Source organism: Biomphalaria glabrata, chromosome 9, assembly GCF_947242115.1.
Source record: "Biomphalaria glabrata chromosome 9, xgBioGlab47.1, whole genome shotgun sequence".
Taxonomy (NCBI): domain Eukaryota; kingdom Metazoa; phylum Mollusca; class Gastropoda; family Planorbidae; genus Biomphalaria; species Biomphalaria glabrata.
The window spans coordinates 26844719-26866842 of record NC_074719.1 but is presented as its reverse complement, the minus strand read 5'-3'; the positions used below and the strand labels follow the sequence as shown (position 1 = coordinate 26866842).

Sequence of the window (22124 nt, the reverse complement as noted above, 5' to 3'; positions counted from 1 at the left end):
GATGATTTGTTAATTTATGCGCTAGATGATTTGTTAATTTATGCGCTAGATGATTTGTTAATCAACGCGCTAGATGATTTGTTAATTTATGCGCTAGATGATTTGTTAATTTATGCGCTAGATGATTTGTTAATCAACGCGCTAGATGATTTGTTAATTTATGCGCTAGATGATTTGTTAATCAACGCGCTAGATGATTTGTTAATTTATGCGCTAGATGATTTGTTAATTTATGCGCTAGATGATTTGTTAATTTATGCGCTAGATGATTTGTTAATTTATGCGCTAGATGATTTGTTAATTTATGCGCTAGATGATTTGTTAATTTATGCGCTAGATGATTTGTTAATTTATGCGCTAGATGATTTGTAAATTAATGCGCTAGATGATTTGTTAATTTATGCGCTAGATGATTTGTTAATTTATGCGCTAGATGATTTGTTAATTTATGCGCTAGATGATTTGTTAATTTATGCGCTAGATGATTTGTTAATTTATGCGCTAGATGATTTGTAAATTAATGAACTAGATGATTTGTTAATTAATGCACTAGTTGATTTGTTAATTTATGCGCTAGATGATTTGTTAATTTATGCGCTAGATGATTTGTAAATTAATGCGCTAGATGATTTGTTAATTTATGCGCTAGATGATTTGTTAATTTATGCGCTAGATGATTTGTTAATTTATGCGCTAGATGATTTGTTAATTTATGCGCTAGATGATTTGTTAATTTATGCGCTAGATGATTTGTTAATTTATGCGCTAGATGATTTGTTAATCAACGCGCTAGATGATTTGTTAATTTATGCGCTAGATGATTTGTTAATTTATGCGCTAGATGATTTGTTAATCAACGCGCTAGATGATTTGTTAATTTATGCGCTAGATGATTTGTTAATTTATGCGCTAGATGATTTGTTAATTTATGCGCTAGATGATTTGTTAATTTATGCGCTAGATGATTTGTTAATTTATGCGCTAGATGATTTGTTAATTTATGCGCTAGATGATTTGTTAATTTATGCGCTAGATGATTTGTTAATTTATGCGCTAGATGATTTGTTAATCAACGCGCTAGATGATTTGTTAATTTATGCGCTAGATGATTTGTTAATTTATGCGCTAGATGATTTGTTAATCAACGCGCTAGATGATTTGTTAATTTATGCGCTAGATGATTTGTTAATCAACGCGCTAGATGATTTGTTAATTTATGCGCTAGATGATTTGTTAATTTATGCGCTAGATGATTTGTTAATTTATGCGCTAGATGATTTGTTAATTTATGCGCTAGATGATTTGTTAATTTATGCGCTAGATGATTTGTTAATTTATGCGCTAGATGATTTGTTAATTTATGCGCTAGATGATTTGTTAATCAATGCACTAGATGATTTGTAATCAATGCAATAGATAATTTGTTAATTTATGCGCTAGATGATTTGTTAATTTATGCGCTAGATGATTTGTTAATCAACGCGCTAGATGATTTGTTAATTTATGCGCTAGATGATTTGTTAATCAACGCGCTAGATGATTTGTTAATTTATGCGCTAGATGATTTGTTAATTTATGCGCTAGATGATTTGTTAATTTATGCGCTAGATGATTTGTTAATTTATGCGCTAGATGATTTGTTAATCAATGCACTAGATGATTTGTAATCAATGCAATAGATGATTTGTTAATTTATGCGCTAGATGATTTGTTAATTTATGCGCTAGATGATTTGTTAATCAACGCGCTAGATGATTTGTTAATTTATGCGCTAGATGATTTGTTAATTAATGCGCTAGATGATTTGTTAATTTATGCGCTAGATGATTTGTTAATTAATGCGCTAGATAATTTGTTAATTTATGCGCTAGATGATTTGTTAATTAATGCACTAGATGATTTGTTAATTAATGCACTAGTTGATTTGTTAATTTATGCGCTAGATGATTTGTTAATTTATGCGCTAGATGATTTGTTAATTAATGCGCTAGATGATTTGTTAATTAATGCGCTAGATGATTTGTTAATTAATGCACTAGATGATTTGTTAATTTATGCGCTAGATGATTTGTTAATTTATGCGCTAGATGATTTGTTAATTTATGCGCTAGATGATTTGTTAATTTATGCGCTAGATGATTTGTTAATTTATGCGCTAGATGATTTGTTAATCAACGCGCTAGATGATTTGTTAATTTATGCGCTAGATGATTTGTTAATTTATGCGCTAGATGATTTGTTAATCAACGCGCTAGATGATTTGTTAATTTATGCGCTAGATGATTTGTTAATCAACGCGCTAGATGATTTGTTAATTTATGCGCTAGATGATTTGTTAATTTATGCGCTAGATGATTTGTTAATTTATGCGCTAGATGATTTGTTAATTTATGCGCTAGATGATTTGTTAATTTATGCGCTAGATGATTTGTTAATTTATGCGCTAGATGATTTGTTAATTTATGCGCTAGATGATTTGTTAATCAATGCACTAGATGATTTGTAATCAATGCAATAGATAATTTGTTAATTTATGCGCTAGATGATTTGTTAATTTATGCGCTAGATGATTTGTTAATCAACGCGCTAGATGATTTGTTAATTTATGCGCTAGATGATTTGTTAATCAACGCGCTAGATGATTTGTTAATTTATGCGCTAGATGATTTGTTAATTTATGCGCTAGATGATTTGTTAATTTATGCGCTAGATGATTTGTTAATTTATGCGCTAGATGATTTGTTAATCAATGCACTAGATGATTTGTAATCAATGCAATAGATGATTTGTTAATTTATGCGCTAGATGATTTGTTAATTTATGCGCTAGATGATTTGTTAATCAACGCGCTAGATGATTTGTTAATTTATGCGCTAGATGATTTGTTAATTAATGCGCTAGATGATTTGTTAATTTATGCGCTAGATGATTTGTTAATTAATGCGCTAGATAATTTGTTAATTTATGCGCTAGATGATTTGTTAATTAATGCACTAGATGATTTGTTAATTAATGCACTAGTTGATTTGTTAATTTATGCGCTAGATGATTTGTTAATTTATGCGCTAGATGATTTGTTAATTAATGCGCTAGATGATTTGTTAATTAATGCGCTAGATGATTTGTTAATTAATGCACTAGATGATTTGTTAATTTATGCGCTAGATGATTTGTTAATCAACGCGCTAGATGATTTGTTAATTTATGCGCTAGATGATTTGTTAATTAATGCGCTAGATGATTTGTTAATTTATGCGCTAGATGATTTGTTAATTAATGCGCTAGATAATTTGTTAATTTATGCGCTAGATGATTTGTTAATTAATGCACTAGATGATTTGTTAATTAATGCACTAGTTGATTTGTTAATTTATGCGCTAGATGATTTGTTAATTTATGCGCTAGATGATTTGTTAATTAATGCGCTAGATGATTTGTTAATTAATGCGCTAGATGATTTGTTAATTAATGCACTAGATGATTTGTTAATTAATGCACTAGATGATTTGTTAATCAACGCGCTAGATAATTTGTTAATTAATGCGCTAGATGATTTGTTAATTTATGCGCTAGATGATTTGTTAATTTATGCGCTAGATGATTTGTTAATTTATGCGCTAGATGATTTGTTAATTAACGCGCTAGATGATTTGTTAATTTATGCGCTAGATGATTTGTTAATTTATGCGCTAGATGATTTGTTAATTTATGCGCTAGATGATTTGTTAATTTATGCGCTAGATGATTTGTTAATTTATGCGCTAGATGATTTGTTAATTTATGCGCTAGATGATTTGTTAATTTATGCGCTAGACGATTTGTTAATTTATGCGCTAGATGATTTGTTAATTTATGCGCTAGATGATTTGTTAATTTATGCGCTAGATGATTTGTTAATTTATGCGCTAGATGATTTGTAAATTAATGAACTAGATGATTTGTTAATTTATGCGCTAGATGATTTGTTAATTTATGCGCTAGATGATTTGTTAATTTATGCGCTAGATGATTTGTAAATTAATGAACTAGATGATTTGTTAATTAATGCACTAGTTGATTTGTTAATTTATGCGCTAGATGATTTGTTAATTTATGCGCTAGATGATTTGTAAATTAATGCGCTAGATGATTTGTTAATTTATGCGCTAGATGATTTGTTAATTTATGCGCTAGATGATTTGTTAATTTATGCGCTAGATGATTTGTTAATTTATGCGCTAGATGATTTGTTAATTTATGCGCTAGATGATTTGTTAATTTATGCGCTAGATGATTTGTTAATCAACGCGCTAGATGATTTGTTAATTAATGCGCTAGATGATTTGTTAATTTATGCGCTAGATGATTTGTTAATTTATGCGCTAGATGATTTGTTAATTTATGCGCTAGATGATTTGTTAATTTATGCGCTAGATGATTTGTTAATTTATGCGCTAGATGATTTGTTAATTTATGCGCTAGATGATTTGTTAATTTATGCGCTAGATGATTTGTTAATTTATGCGCTAGATGATTTGTTAATTTATGCGCTAGATGATTTGTTAATTTATGCGCTAGATGATTTGTTAATTTATGCGCTAGATGATTTGTTAATCAACGCGCTAGATGATTTGTTAATTTATGCGCTAGATGATTTGTTAATTTATGCGCTAGATGATTTGTTAATCAACGCGCTAGATGATTTGTTAATTTATGCGCTAGATGATTTGTTAATTTATGCGCTAGATGATTTGTTAATCAACGCGCTAGATGATTTGTTAATTTATGCGCTAGATGATTTGTTAATCAACGCGCTAGATGATTTGTTAATTTATGCGCTAGATGATTTGTTAATTTATGCGCTAGATGATTTGTTAATTTATGCGCTAGATGATTTGTTAATTTATGCGCTAGATGATTTGTTAATTTATGCGCTAGATGATTTGTTAATTTATGCGCTAGATGATTTGTTAATTTATGCGCTAGATGATTTGTAAATTAATGCGCTAGATGATTTGTTAATTTATGCGCTAGATGATTTGTTAATTTATGCGCTAGATGATTTGTTAATTTATGCGCTAGATGATTTGTTAATTTATGCGCTAGATGATTTGTTAATTTATGCGCTAGATGATTTGTTAATTTATGCGCTAGATGATTTGTTAATCAACGCGCTAGATGATTTGTTAATTTATGCGCTAGATGATTTGTTAATTTATGCGCTAGATGATTTGTTAATCAACGCGCTAGATGATTTGTTAATTTATGCGCTAGATGATTTGTTAATTTATGCGCTAGATGATTTGTTAATTTATGCGCTAGATGATTTGTTAATTTATGCGCTAGATGATTTGTTAATTTATGCGCTAGATGATTTGTTAATTTATGCGCTAGATGATTTGTTAATTTATGCGCTAGATGATTTGTTAATTTATGCGCTAGATGATTTGTTAATCAACGCGCTAGATGATTTGTTAATTTATGCGCTAGATGATTTGTTAATTTATGCGCTAGATGATTTGTTAATCAACGCGCTAGATGATTTGTTAATTTATGCGCTAGATGATTTGTTAATCAACGCGCTAGATGATTTGTTAATTTATGCGCTAGATGATTTGTTAATTTATGCGCTAGATGATTTGTTAATTTATGCGCTAGATGATTTGTTAATTTATGCGCTAGATGATTTGTTAATTTATGCGCTAGATGATTTGTTAATTTATGCGCTAGATGATTTGTTAATTTATGCGCTAGATGATTTGTAAATTAATGCGCTAGATGATTTGTTAATTTATGCGCTAGATGATTTGTTAATTTATGCGCTAGATGATTTGTTAATTTATGCGCTAGATGATTTGTTAATTTATGCGCTAGATGATTTGTTAATTTATGCGCTAGATGATTTGTAAATTAATGAACTAGATGATTTGTTAATTAATGCACTAGTTGATTTGTTAATTTATGCGCTAGATGATTTGTTAATTTATGCGCTAGATGATTTGTAAATTAATGCGCTAGATGATTTGTTAATTTATGCGCTAGATGATTTGTTAATTTATGCGCTAGATGATTTGTTAATTTATGCGCTAGATGATTTGTTAATTTATGCGCTAGATGATTTGTTAATTTATGCGCTAGATGATTTGTTAATTTATGCGCTAGATGATTTGTTAATCAACGCGCTAGATGATTTGTTAATTTATGCGCTAGATGATTTGTTAATTTATGCGCTAGATGATTTGTTAATCAACGCGCTAGATGATTTGTTAATTTATGCGCTAGATGATTTGTTAATTTATGCGCTAGATGATTTGTTAATTTATGCGCTAGATGATTTGTTAATTTATGCGCTAGATGATTTGTTAATTTATGCGCTAGATGATTTGTTAATTTATGCGCTAGATGATTTGTTAATTTATGCGCTAGATGATTTGTTAATTTATGCGCTAGATGATTTGTTAATCAACGCGCTAGATGATTTGTTAATTTATGCGCTAGATGATTTGTTAATTTATGCGCTAGATGATTTGTTAATCAACGCGCTAGATGATTTGTTAATTTATGCGCTAGATGATTTGTTAATCAACGCGCTAGATGATTTGTTAATTTATGCGCTAGATGATTTGTTAATTTATGCGCTTGATGATTTGTTAATTTATGCGCTAGATGATTTGTTAATTTATGCGCTAGATGATTTGTTAATTTATGCGCTAGATGATTTGTTAATTTATGCGCTAGATGATTTGTTAATTTATGCGCTAGATGATTTGTTAATCAATGCACTAGATGATTTGTAATCAATGCAATAGATAATTTGTTAATTTATGCGCTAGATGATTTGTTAATTTATGCGCTAGATGATTTGTTAATCAACGCGCTAGATGATTTGTTAATTTATGCGCTAGATGATTTGTTAATCAACGCGCTAGATGATTTGTTAATTTATGCGCTAGATGATTTGTTAATTTATGCGCTAGATGATTTGTTAATTTATGCGCTAGATGATTTGTTAATTTATGCGCTAGATGATTTGTTAATCAATGCACTAGATGATTTGTAATCAATGCAATAGATGATTTGTTAATTTATGCGCTAGATGATTTGTTAATTTATGCGCTAGATGATTTGTTAATCAACGCGCTAGATGATTTGTTAATTTATGCGCTAGATGATTTGTTAATTAATGCGCTAGATGATTTGTTAATTTATGCGCTAGATGATTTGTTAATTAATGCGCTAGATAATTTGTTAATTTATGCGCTAGATGATTTGTTAATTAATGCACTAGATGATTTGTTAATTAATGCACTAGTTGATTTGTTAATTTATGCGCTAGATGATTTGTTAATTTATGCGCTAGATGATTTGTTAATTAATGCGCTAGATGATTTGTTAATTAATGCGCTAGATGATTTGTTAATTTATGCGCTAGATGATTTATTAATTAATGCACTAGATAATTTGTTAATGTATGCGCTAGATGATTTGTTAATTAATGAACTAGATGATTTGTTAATTAATGCACTAGTTGATTTGTTAATTTATGCGCTAGATGATTTGTTAATTAATGCACTAGATGATTTGTTAATTAATGCACTAGATGATTTGTTAATTTATGCCCTAGATGCTTTGATTGTTATGTGCCCAAGACACATCTCATTACCAGTAAGTCAAACAAAGATGTACATCTCACGTCTGGCTTTACTTCTCTCAGACTGAACCAGATTGAACTCGAGAGGGAAAGAGACCAGAGACAAAAAGATCAACTTAAACAGAAGTGTCTAAATACAAAGGAAGAGCTGGAGAAGGTAAAGTATGAAAATGACAACAACAGAAAGGAGAAAGACAGACTGCAGGAAAATCTGGCCCAGTACAAAGCAGAATTGAAACAAAAGGTTTGTTCTAAGAATAACTTACGATTTATATACACTGTGGGTGGCAGGGACAGGACACTTGATTCATATTTCAACCACTCCAATGGTAATTGACAAAGTTCACCACCATAGTTTGCTTAAAAAATTCAAATATTTCGGCATTAATGGTCCATTGCATCAGTGGATTAAGGATTTTCTGATAGGGAGAGAACAAACTGTAATAATAAATGGCTCTAAATCAACACCAATAACAATAAACTCAGGTGCATCCCAGGAACAGTCTTAGGTCCACTACTATTTTTAATTTACATAAATGATTTACCAAATTGCATTACTTCAGGAACAAAAGTCAGATTATTTGCAGACGATTGCATAATATATAGAACAATAAAAACAACACAAGACACAGACATTTTACAAAGAGAATTAGATTAGAAATGGGAATCAAATTGGAGCATGTCTACTTTTGGTTTTCTAAAAGCAAACCGTTTAATTTATAAAATTAATTATGCAAGCGATTTTTTCATAAAAATACACCAATTCTAAAACAATTACGTAAATGTAAGGGAGGCAATGTCACAATACGCTAACAAAGATGGACAATTGTTGTGTATTTTCAGTATCACAAAGTCAAATATATTTTTAAAATGTACAGGAAATGTTTACAACAAATATAAATAATGGTTAAAGATGTTTTTTCTGGTCAACTAGCTGCTAAAATTAAAAGAAAACATTTCTGTTTGTTTATAAAGGCTAATAATGCACTTTATATGTAAATATCACGCACATTTTTTTAATGGACTTTTTATGCAGCGATTTTCGTGCAGTAGCGTAACATTGCAACATGTACAGGTGCTAAACCAATTCCTTAAACTTTTTTAAAAAATCAGATTTTATTTATTTTTTGTTTAGTGCCCCCATCCGAATAAAAGAAGATTATTTTTGTGCGTTTTGTCTGTTGGTCGGTCTGTCCGTCACGATTAGATTTAAAAAACTAGAACTCTAAAAGCTATTGAAAATCTGATTTACACTTTAATGTTCCTCCCGTAACATCTCAATAGTTTTAAGTATCTAAAAATTGATTGTTCCGGATTTTTTTTTTTCAAAACTAATCAACCCCAACAAATGTTTGTTTGCTCTTCTAATTTATATTACATTCTTTTTCCATTCTTAAACGTTGCAAAAACACATTATCAATAATATGTTGTTCCGTTTTCTATGTAAATAGCATATTAATGCTAAAACAAAATCTCTATACTGACTTATATTTCATTAAGTGTAAAAATGTTCCGGATATTGTTTTATAAAACATGAATTATGCCTAATGATTATTTGAAATCGCATAATTTACTAATATTACACTTATATTATTTGACAATGCGTCACTATAATTTGGTTATTAATATCAAATTGTTCCGTATTTTCATCTTTAAACAAATTTTAAAAATATCGACAATAGGTTGTTCAGGGCTTTAAAAAAAAGTAATTTACTAGAATTGATTACTGAAAATTACTTTTTAGACATTTAATTTTCTTGCTGAAACATAACATAGAAGTTTTGTAATCGATAAAGAATGTTCCGGATTTTGTTTCTTACAAATCGTCGCCAGAAATTTCCGAATTTATTTAAAAATCTACTAACGCCAAATAATTGTTTGAACTCCTCTCTTCTAATTAATAAACAAATAATCTTCTCATTTACGAAATAATGTTTTTCGGATTTTTATGAAAAATATTTTAACTCACTACTCTCTTACAGTACATTTAACTTTCTACCTAAAACATTAAAAAATCTAATTATCGTTAATATTATGCTCCGATTTTTAAGGAAAACAGAATCCAAACACCAAAGTAAGGTATGAAAATCTCTCCACATGGCTGTAGTACAATTTTTATACGAGACCATCCAAAAAATTTAATTAACGGTATTACATTTATCTGAAATTCTCTTTTTCTTTTACTATTTATACAAACATCCGGAACAATCTATTATATAAACTTTTCAATTGTGTTCATACCTAAAAATTATTGCGATGTTTTGAAACGTAAAATAAAGGTTAATCAATTTTTAATAACTTTTAGTTGTTGTTGTTTTTTTATATCAAGATGACGGACAGACCGACTGACAGATAAAACGCAAAAACAATGCGGCTTTGATCCTCTTTAAATAAATTCTATTAGAACTCAGTGCACCAATGTATATGAACCCTCGTCAAATATCTCGTGTAAATAAAGACATTTTTTAGGGTACCGGTACTAGCCTATTGTGAGGTAATGGAATTTTTTTTTCTTTGACGTCATAGGAATGAACTCTTTAAATATAATGTTAAAAGAACGCACTCGGTGCACCAATGTCTATGAACACTCGATAAATGGCTCGTATTGATGAAGCTGATTTTAAGTCTAGCTAGGCCGTGTGACGTAGTGTTTTTTTTTTCTTTGACGTCATATGGAATGAATTCTTTAAATGAAATACTTAAAGAACGCACTCGGTGCACCAATGTCTATGAACACTCGATAAATGGCTCGTAATGATGAATGCGATTTTTAGTCTAGCTAGGCCGTGTGACGTAGTGTTTTTTTTCCCTCTGACGTTATATGGAATTAATTCTTCAAATGAAATGAAAAAAGAACTCGGTATAGTAATGTTTATTAAGCCTCGTTATGTAACTCGCGTTTAAAAAAGTAATATCTTGATTTAGATCTAATCTAGATTTTTTAAACTAGATCTAGATTTTTATTACAGTATATCTAGATCAGAATTTATATTCTAATTAAAATTATTTTAGAGTCTAGATTTAGAATTTCTAGATCTAGTTTAGACTAAAATAGACTAGATTAAGATGTAGAATTTCAATTTCTAAACTTAAAGTGTAATAGTGTAGATTTTCATTTCCAAACGTTTTGATCAATATTGCTATGTTTTAATATACTAAAACTAATCTAAAATTTTTTATTTAATTTAAATTTAAATTTACGGCAAATGAATCTTTGAAACATTATTACTTTTGACCATCAAAATTAAATCACCTCTTGAATATTATTTGCGAATATGCAGATCCGACAGGGATCCGACTTCGACGGGGGCCGCCTCTGAGTTTGTGTAACACAAACTCTCTTTGTAATCTTGTTTTCGTTATTCTTATCTGGATCTAACAAAAAAGAATTGATGCATTTGTGTGTTTGTGTTTAACTATGAAAGTCTAAAACTCAACAAAGTTTTGTATCTTATAGACCGAAGAGCTTCAATCTGACAAGGCCAAGCTGACCACTGCGAATAAAGAATTAAATAATCAAAGATCTGTATCCGTCAAATTAAGACAAGAGATTGACAGATACGAAACTTTGCTCGACCAAAGACACTTACGGTAAAGTTGAATTCAAAACCTAATTAGTACAAACAGATCAGTGAACCTTAGATTTCTTATCAGAATATAGCATTTATTTTCTGTTTACTGTTTCATTTAATTAATTATATACATACATTATATGTGTACATTCTTCGTTCTTTGTGTCAATACATTCTTTACGTATTTACGTTGTGTGTGTGTGTACATAAGTTCCTTGTGACTATAAGGTATTAGTACCAGGAGACCGAGCCTCGCTGGGAGGAATAATCTATTTACGAAAAATATTTACCCGAACTTATTTTTTAATGACGAAAATGAGCGATCTGGTAGAGGACTATCAATCTGAAGTGTTGCTTTTGTGTTCTTTTAGTTCTAAATGACATCGTACATGCCATACATGGTGATTCGAATAGAAAGTCTACCTGTAGTCTCGAAAATTAAATTTCACATTGCGTTAAACAATTGGTCTACTACTGGCTCGGTAGATAGTCTTTGCAGTGTAACTTCTCAAATGGTTACGTTCAGAATTTAATTTTGAAATGAATATATCAATAATGGCTTTAGTACGAAACATCAAGTGATACAAAATCTCTACGTTATTGGGTAAAAAGCTTGGGGTTAGGGCGTGGTGATGAAGACCGACGAGCGATCTGAATGGAGGGATGTGTAAAAGTAGGCCATATCCCTCCACGGGCTGTAGCACCACTGGGATAAATGGATGGCAAAAGCCGGTATGAACTTCTTATAGTCCGACATTCAGGCTGGGCATGGTACGTATCCCGTATGGGGGACGAACATATTGTTCGGCGTAACAGAGATGTCCCACGGAAACGTTTCTTTGGAAAAATAATGCAATGATTTAAGTCTATTAATAAAAAATGCGCCATTTTACTTTGTCACAAAGTGCCTGTTTTACTCTTAATGTTTCCTACTAAAGCCATAATGAATGTATACTAATTCCATAATTAAGTGTCTGAACGTAACCATCTGAGAAGTTACGCTGCAAAGACTTTCTTCCAAGCCAATAATAGTAGGCCTATAATAGTTTTACGCAAAAGATGCATTGTAAAACTACAAGACGGACGTGAGCTGTGGTTTGTCTAGACTGTAGGAGGACTTAAGAGACTTTATATTTAATCGCCATGTACAATTACATTTAGAACTAACAGAACACTAAAGCAACTCGTCAGATTAGTAGTCTTTATCTGATCGTTCATTTTTGTAATTACAAAAATATTTCCCAAATGACTTCGGGTATATAACCTTTCTTAGGAAATTATTTAACCGAGCGAGGCTCGGCCACCTGGTACTATATATATAAGAAATAAATATATACAAGAATTGCTCGCTTAAGAGTATAGGATTGCACAGAAGTAATTTGTATACATAGCTTTTATTGGGCATAGGAATTACTTGCATTAGCCACTGGCTGCGCCAATTGATTTTGTTCCAAGGTATATATTAATTATTTTGCCATGGACCCCCTTCTGGGCCTTCTTCACTTTTTACTTCCTGCAAATCGTAATGTTCACGCAATACTTTGGCCGGACCCCTTTGTCCTCCTCGTTATTTGTTTTACACTTTCAATTCAAACTGTTTTACACCTTTTTTTGGCCTTTGTCTTCTAGAACGTAATGCGTTTGCGTAGTACTTTGGACAGAGTCTCAAACCACTCAACCAAACACACTTACTTCGGACCTGTCAATCACGTGTCTCCCCCACCCTTGTCGCTCCCCCTTCACCCCGCCCCTTTAAAGAAACTTGAATTATTTTACTTTGTTATTTTTTACATCTGATTGACATTGCCCCCGCTTTATAACGCTACCTTTCCCAACTATCTACTTGAATTGTTTTTTACCCGTGAATTCGATTACCGGTATCACTTATTATCACCACCCCCCCCCCCTTTTTTTTCTACCCTACGCCTTAGGACCTTTAGAAATAGTCCTACATACAATCTCTAAGTATTTATCGACTTTTCTGCTTTTTGTCGAAATATTTCAAAGGAGCTCTGATGATTTTTAGCATGAGATTTTTTTTTAAAACAATGCCTCCTGCGCAAAGACCTCTCAAATACTATTTGGCCAACCCTCCCCCCCCCCCCGCATTTTAACTCTTTCTCTCCGTAATTGTTTACGACATTCTGGTGGAATCAACGTTGGTATCGTCAGTTAGGAGTGTAAATGAACGTTGAATGGTGTAATACTGGGTTCTTGCTTCCTGAAGTACTCTAGAAACGTGACAAGACAAACACTATACGAGTGACTCAAGTTCGTTCAGCAGACAACATGAAGTTTATTTTACTATAATAATAACAATATACTGCACTCCTTGTTAGTGCTACAAGTCAAGAAATAATGAACAATCCTATCCGCATAACAGCGGTATCAAAAGTATCCAATACGTTAACAACAAATCACGTCCGCATCTCAGCGGGCAACACTGTGCAGAAATATAGATTAACTAATACACGTCTCAAAAGACCACTGGCAACAAATGCCCACAAGTTACTTTCTAACTGAAATTACTACAGACTTTTCTAAGTCGCTACTGTCCATCCCGGACTAAAATATACTTGACCACACGGTCCAAAGAATAACACTTGACTTCTAACTTGACTTCACTTGTCTGCTTTACTTGACTGACTGACCTCTAAGTCTAACTTTATTCATTCTACTTCCTGTTTTCTACATCATGAATTCCACGTGTCTTTTAAACTATTAACATGACGTGAACTTTAGATCATGCAATGTCAACTAAGACTGTGACAAGGAGAGAAAGAGTTAACCTCTGCCGTAACGTAATGATTAACAGATTGTTACGTTAAATTATCACAACATGCTGCGCATCTAACCCTCACCACATCCTGCGCATCTAACCCTCACCACATCCTGCACATCTAACCCTCACCACATCCTGCGCATCTAACCCTCACCACATGCTGCGCATCTAACCCTCACCACATCCTGCGCATCTAACCCTCACCACATGCTGCGCATCTAACCCTCACCACATCCTGCGCATCTAACCCTCACCCAAGAGTTCTACACCCTACAATAGAGTTGTATCTACATTTCAATGTGTTTTTCTACATTTTAACACATATATAAAGTCTCTAGTCAATATCGGCTTCATATGACCAAAACATTTTTGTTTATATAATGTCTACAAAAACTTCGCGCCATGGAGAAATAAATGTACGCAGAAACAAAAAGTTTCAATAGTGCTTAAAAATTTTAGTTTTGTCATTTTTGTTGGATTTAAAATCACTGCTGTGATTTCCATCGTGAAGGCTACCTAGTTCTTCTAGGATTACGCTGTTTTTTCATTCACGTCAAGTGAGAGAATTAGTGGTATATCAACGAACCAATCAAGGTCTAAGATCTGTGTACTATCTAATTGGTTTGTGCTCATTATTTAATTTTGTACATAAAATATTAGAGCACATAAATCATTTGTGTAGTATGAGTTATTAGTGTAGCTAAGTTAATTGTAATTTTATGTACATAAGCTATTTGTGCAGTATAAGTTATGTGTGCAGCATAAGTAATGTGAACAGTATAAGTCAGTGATGCCCAAATACGGCCCGCGGGCCGGATGACGTGCTTCTATCCAGCCCGCCAAAACATTAGAACAAAATGTAAAAAAAAAAGTAAAAAAATTAGAATATTGAAAAAATATTCTCTTTAAGTTAGGATTCTCACTCTTTCTTATTGAATCTATATTTTTGGTATTCGAATATTCATATGAAATATTTTCTTTTATTCTAAGAACACAAGTGTTGTTGTTGTTTTAATGGCGATAAGACTTGACAGCTACTTTTGTATAATTCTTGTCAAATTCCGCTACTGTCCTCGACAGCATCAACACAGAGCATCATTAATGCATCAATTTTGGGTCGTGTTCTTTGGATATCAAAGCGATTGGCACCGTAGTGTTGAACGTTTGTGATTGAATGAAATGGGAGAGCCTAAGAAACGAAAAGTGGACTCTGAGTGTAGAAACTTTCAAGAAAAGTGGACAGATCTTTACTTTTTTGTGGAATATGATAGTAAGCCAACATGTTTGATTTGTAAAGAAAGTGTGGCTGTTTTTAAAGAACATAACATTAAAAGGCATAAAACCAAACACATATGGCGACATTCTTGGTTTGAGCCGCGAAGACACGATTGCCAAGTTACGACTTGAGATTGGGGGATGGTCGAGAATATTTCACAAGAAGAGGCAAGAGAATGAGTCGGCGATAAGGTCCAGCTATAGAGTTGCTCACATTTTAAGTGGATCAATGAAGCCTTTTTCCGATGGCGAGTGTGCAAAAAAGTGTTGGCTAGCAGTGATGAAAGAAATGTCTTGAAAAGAAGAATGCAGTAGAAGCTGTCAGCCTTTCTCGCATGACAATAACAAGGCGAGAGGAAGATATGGGTGAAAATCTCCATTCACAATTAAAAGACAGAGAATCAGAATTCGAAATGTTTTCTATTGCCGCTGACGAGTCCAAGGACATATCTTATACCGCGCAACTCTTGGTATTTATTCGCAATACAAACAGCAGTTATAACAGTGGAGTTAGCAGCTATGAGGAGCATTCATGGAACTAAAACTGGAGAAGACCCGTTCAAAGAAGTGTCAACCATTATAGAGGACCTTGCTCTTCCTTGGAATAAATTAGTTGGAGTGACTTCTGATAGCGCTAGAATAATGGTAGGATGTCACAGAGAAATGACAGCAAGAGTTATTTAAAATGTTGTTGAGTCAAATGGAACTGAACCCCTGCTTCTTCACTGCATCAGTCACCAACTTAATCTCTGTGGAAAGATTTTGAATCTAGATCATGTGATGATGAGTGTGCTTAACACTGAAAATGTCATCAAATCATATGAGCGTTGAATCACAGAACTTTTAAAGATTTTTTGACAGAAATAGAGTCTGAATATGAAGTGCGGGGCTGGTTTAGCCAAGGGAGGTTATTAAAAAGTTTTCTTTTATTTGAGACATGAAATTGAAATATTTATGACGGAAAAATCAAAACAAGTGCCACTACTGCACGACCACTGATGGTTGTGGGAATAGGCTAGGTTATGCGACATCACACCACATCTAAATCAGGGACCAAGTTATTCATTTATATCTAATATATGTATGTATCATTTGTTTCAGCACCTAGCTTTATGTTTACAGCATTATTGCTCGTACCCACTGAAGCTTCTATATGTAATGTGTTTATGTTGTCCACTTGTCTTTGTGAGAGATATACAATTAGATAGAGCCATCGTTTGTCTAATACATGCCTAACGGCTGTCTGTGTCGGCTCTATCGAAGTTGTTAGTGAACGGATGCTGCGAGGGTGGGGGAGGGGCTAGCTGGGGCTTGTGACCTTTGACCACTGGGGTGGTAATTTGCATACGGGCGAAATGACTCTGGATCAGAAGAATGTTTTTTATGGACATTCCGATGGTCTAGAGGCTAGTTTCGCTTGGTGCGTTATCGCTAGGAGGAGTTGTCGAATCCAGTGTCACGGGTTCGATCCTCGGTCGGCGCATGCCCTTATTTTCGTAGCATTTTAATTCACTACTTTCTCTCTTAAAAACTTGGTCCCTGGTGCTGTTATGCATTTATGTTTAATATATGTATGTTAAAAAAAAACCTGCATTGTTTTATAGAACATTAAAAAATTATTTGAAAGAATATTTTAGAGCATTAGAAACAGTTGAAATGAAAAGCAGGGAAAATAATATTTTGTTTTATGTTTACATTTGTAGAAGAAGAGATTGAGCAGCCAACACAATGCTACTTTCTCTATTTCAGTCCAAGAGATCAAGTGGATAGTGGCGACATTAAAGACGAGGAAGAAGTTCAACAGACTGAAACTTTGTCTATTGAAAACTATTGAATGGACCAGTCACACTCATCTGTTTGGTAATAACACTATTTATACAAAAGGTGGTGGCGTTTCCAATTATATCAGCACTGCCCTAGATATTTGCATACATCTAAAAGTGTAGAAGTTAACCTTAATGTCAGTAACGGTATCAGCTACAAATATTTAAAATAATTCAATAAAATAATAGAATAACTACGCCAATGTCTTGAAAGGTCTATGCTGTTTAACTCACTCAGAAACATAATATGCATTGAAAGTGTTACCAAAGAGTTGATATCCAGGTGAAACAAAATATGCAGTTTTTTTTCCACACATTGATATATTATGTTTGACTTACAATATAGTTTACTTTGTGGATGTTGTGGACAGTTGTCGACTTGTAGCTCCGAACTGCTGATAGACAACTAAACCTCTGTAGGCGTAAAGTATCTGAACTCATAAAACTTGAAACAAATGGAATAAACTTGTTTGTGAACAATGCCAAATAGAACCTTTATTACAATAGAGATACATTTAACTTGAGATAAAATAAAATAAATGTAGTAGATTTTAATAATAATATAAAAAATGGTATTTTGAACAAAATGTACCTCACAACAAATACACGTCTTTACACTCTGGCCTCCTGGACTTGTCTGGTACTTTCAAAAAAATGTATTTACAAACTTAACATCAACTCACTCGGTCTGTATTGTGTCTGGTCAAAAGTTTGTACACGCTATTTACACTCAATCTCGGATCAATCAGAAATTTTGCACAAAACATTTTTTTTTATCTGACAACACAAGTATCAATTTTAAAAATTATTTAATTAACTAGTGGCAATTAATTCTATTGTTTGGTATCGAACAATGAAGAGAAATAGCGCTTGACTAATGTGGTAGTATAACCTGAATTAGTTCCCTTTAAACTCCGTAGAGAGAAGTAATTCCCCGCTTGAAAGATTGAAACTAACTATAAAACCTTATATTTTCATAAGCACAGTGGTTAATGTGTTGGATGGGCCCTCATGTTCAAAGTCAGGTCGTTCAACTTATTTAATTTATAAATGCATTTTAAAAGCGATCACGGTAACATTCACTGAGATACCACGTTTTTGTCCCCCCCCCCCCCCCCCCCCCCCGCCTTTTTTCTGACTGGACCAGAAAGATGATAGAATAATAGTGTATTGAGAAAGCTAACAGCATAAAATTGCGTTTAACAAAAACAAACGGTAAAAATATTTATAATCGTACAGATATATTATTGTTAGTCTTAATCTATTACAAATTTAATAAGATGACTGATCCAAACTAATTGATACAAAATCGCTTAATATAAGCTTTGTTTAAATAAAAGTTTTTTAAACAATATGTCCTACTTCTATATAAAGAGAGAGAAAAAAAACAAGCAAAGAGTAGTAAATGTGTAGACATTGCAGTAGAGAGTTCAATAACGAGAAATATAGCATCAGGTTAGATCGGGTAATGGACGATATCTCTTTCTGTGTACTGTGATAGTGTAGATACCTATCTATTTATCTTCTAGGTGTGAGACACTGTTATGGTTTGAGTTGCTGTGTTACTCATGGAATGGATCTTTGTACTTTTGTGTTCTTTAAAGACTAAAGAATTTATCCCTGAACAAAACATATACGACGAGATTGGAATTGTCATCTGGTTCTTTATTATCTCTCTTAACATGTTATATGCATAGAATAAATATGAATTATGTTCCGTTTTGTAACTCTTCATAGTACTCAATGGTTTATTTAAACTATTTTTGGTTGTTTTGTTCTATCTAGTAGAATAATCTGAATTTTGGTTGTACTTTGCAATTCAGCATTTTTGTTTACTCAGTAATATCTGCCTAATGTTGTGAAAGATATGTTATACAATTGTATGCACATTTAATAGGAAATTAAAATTTTAAGGTACCAACTAAACTTAATTTTATTACATGACTTTTAATGCAAACTCTACCAGCTCCATTAAATTAAAGAACATAGTTTAGTCATGTATTCAATGTATCAACAGAGGTACACAATATTTTAGTTTATTTTCATATTAAATGTTTCAAATGTTTTGAAAGATTTTTTTTCCCTTGGCTAGGCCTACGCAGCTGTGATACAAACATTATTTAATCTTATTTTGTTCCTATTTCAATATTGCACATAAAATGACGTAATACTATTTGATATTATTTAATTAATATATTAAGATATTTTTCATATTTATTGTTATATTTAGCGGCCCCCAAAGGGGAAAAGACGCTATTAGTTTTGTGTGAAATGTCTGTCCGTCTGTCCGTCCGTCCCGTTTAGATCTCGTAAACTAGAAAAGATAGTGAAAATAAGACATCACAATATTTTAGACCATTCTAAGTTCTGATGCAACGGCTACTTTTTTCTTTCCTGAAAGCGAAAAATCTAATTTTTTAAATCACTTATGCAAGCAGTTTTTTTCATAAAAATACACCACTTTTACAACTATTAACTATTAAACACTCAAACACGTGAGGCTTTTTATTAGGATTGGGGGCCTAATATTTTCCATTTTTTTAACACATTTATGCAAACAGTTGTAGATTTTTTTTTGGCAAATTTTTGGGTTTATATTTTTATTGTTAATTTCTGTAAGTTCTGTTATACTAAGTACTATATTTACACACTAACAAATGTTTACTATTTTTTTAAAGAGAAAAAAAAATCTAATTAGTATGCATGATAAGCTAGACATAATTTAAGTTAAATATAAAACTTGTAAACTGCATTTTTTTCGTGCCGCTACAATTATCCAATAGGGCTCCAAAAGGTAATGTTTTGTTTTTTTGAGGATTCGAATAAGAGATTGAACCTTTTCAAAACAATTAGATCAATTATAAGACATCCGTTAGGCCAGGTTCACATCTAACTTTACATTCACTTTCACCTATCCTTTGATCTGCTGGACCGAAAAAAAAAATTTGTTTTTAATTATATCAATCTTTTTCAATAAAAGAAATGGATATATAAATTGAACAAACTTATGTATGTTATCTATTCTTAGAGCATTTGAACTTATCAATAAAACATATCTTCATGTAGATATATGTTTGTTTCTGTTGGATTTCATATAATATAAATGAAGGGAAAAAATATACTTTTTAAATGTTCTATTCTGAAACAATTTGACTATTTCAGTAACATAAGCTATGTCATAGTGCAGACACTTGCTGCTTAACATTTTCAATGAGTAAATGTACATGAAAAGAGTTGCTAGGCAGTAGGCTAGAAGGGTCACACTATGAAGTCACGTTCAGTTAAGACTATTTAGAATATGACAAGCTTTTTAATATGGCTCAGCTCTGCTTAAATCGGGATTAGAACTCAAGCCTTGGTGGCCAAACCGTAACAACGTAGCTCTCAGCCACCCACACATCTTATGATTTACAATTAAAACATTTTGTAAGTTCGTTCTGAGAAACACCCATGCATGGGAGCGTGTGAGCATGGGAGCGTGTGAGCATGTGAGCATGTGAGCATGGGAGCGTGTGAGCATGGGAGCGTGTGAGCGTGTGAGCATGTGAGCATGTGAGCGTGTGAGCGCGTGAGCATGTGAGTGAGCGCGTGAGCATGTGAGTGAGCATGTGAGCATGTGAGCGTGTGAGCGTGTGAGCGTGTGAGTGAGCATGTGAGCGTGTGAGCATGTGAGCGCGTGAGCATGTGAGTGAGCGCGTGAGCATGTGAGTGAGCATGTGAGCATGTGAGCGTGTGAGCGTGTGAGCGTGTGAGTGAGCATGTGAGCGTGTGAGCATGTGAGCGTGTGAGCGCTTCAAAACTAGAAAAAAAAACTAAAAAAAACCCCAACGAACTAAACAACAATGTGACCTCTGTGGTAGAGCTAAACAATATTGTGACCTCTATGGTAGAGCTAAACACTATTGTGACCTCTATGGTAGAGCTAAACAATATTGTGACCTCTATGGTGGAGCTAAACAATATTGTGACCTCTATGGTAGAGCTAAACAATATTGTGACCTCTATGGTAGAGCTAAACAATATTGTGACCTCTATGGTAGAGCTAAACAATATTGTGACCTCTATGGTAGAGCTAAACAATATTGTGACCTCTATGGTAGAGCTAAACAATATTGTGACCTCTATGGTGGAGCTAAACAATATTGTGACCTCTATGGTAGAGCTAAACAATATTGTGACCTCTATGGTAGAGCTAAACAATATTGTGACCTCTATGGTGGAGCTAAACAATATTGTGACCTCTTTGGTAGAGCTAAACAATATTGTGACCTCTATGGTGGAGCTAAACAATATTGTGACCTCTATGGTAGAGCTAAACAATATTGTGACCTCTATGGTAGAACTAAATAATATTGTGACCTCTATGGTAGAACTAAACACTATTGTGACCTCTATGGTAGAGCTAAACAATATTGTGACCTCTATGGTAGAGCTAAACAATATTGTGACCTCTATGGTAGAGCTAAACAATATTGTGACCTCTATGGTGGAGCTAAACACTATTGTGACCTCTATGGTAGAGCTAAACAATATTGTGACCTCTATGGTAGAACTAAATAATATTGTGACCTCTATGGTAGAACTAAACACTATTGTGACCTCTATGGCAGAGCTAGAGGTCATCTATTACTAAGACCGACGCTAAAGACAAAGCACAACCGCCATTCGCCCTTAGTCTCACCCACTCAGATCACGTACCTATACGGTGCATTTAGGGGGCGTCCTAAGAATACCAAAATTCAAAATACCGGTCTTCACTAAGATTGGTACCCGAGACCTCACGGTTAGGAAGTCAGGTGCTTTAGCACTCAACCACAACTCTGCTACTTCTTGCATAATACAAAGATAAAAATTCGAAAAAAAATACTCCATTACTGAATTCAAAGGAATGACAAGTTTAGCTCGCAGTCAATATTTATTTTCTCTTGGACTTTTATCCTACCTAATATATATGACAATAGAAGGAATGACAAAGTATCCCTTACACTCAGTCCATTGGTTTGTCTTGGTGGAATATTTGACTCGTGTTTTGTCTACCACCA

At 33.0% G+C, this 22124-nt stretch overlaps 1 protein-coding gene across 2 annotated transcripts in view; it reads left to right on the top strand.

Annotated features, from left to right (window-relative positions):
• The window catches only part of LOC129928437 (trichohyalin-like), a 43192-nt gene extending 23041 nt beyond the window's left edge, over nucleotides 1-20151 (top strand). For both annotated transcript variants that reach the window (XM_056042897.1, XM_056042898.1), the window contains 4 exons: nucleotides 7694-7874; nucleotides 11088-11221; nucleotides 17009-17119; nucleotides 18612-20151. In XM_056042897.1, the coding sequence (XP_055898872.1) occupies nucleotides 7694-7874; nucleotides 11088-11221; nucleotides 17009-17093 (400 nt within the window). In that variant the 3' untranslated portion in view covers nucleotides 17094-17119; nucleotides 18612-20151. The remainder of the gene's footprint in view (nucleotides 1-7693; nucleotides 7875-11087; nucleotides 11222-17008; nucleotides 17120-18611) is intronic.
• The last annotated feature ends 1973 nt before the right edge of the window (nucleotides 20152-22124 follow it).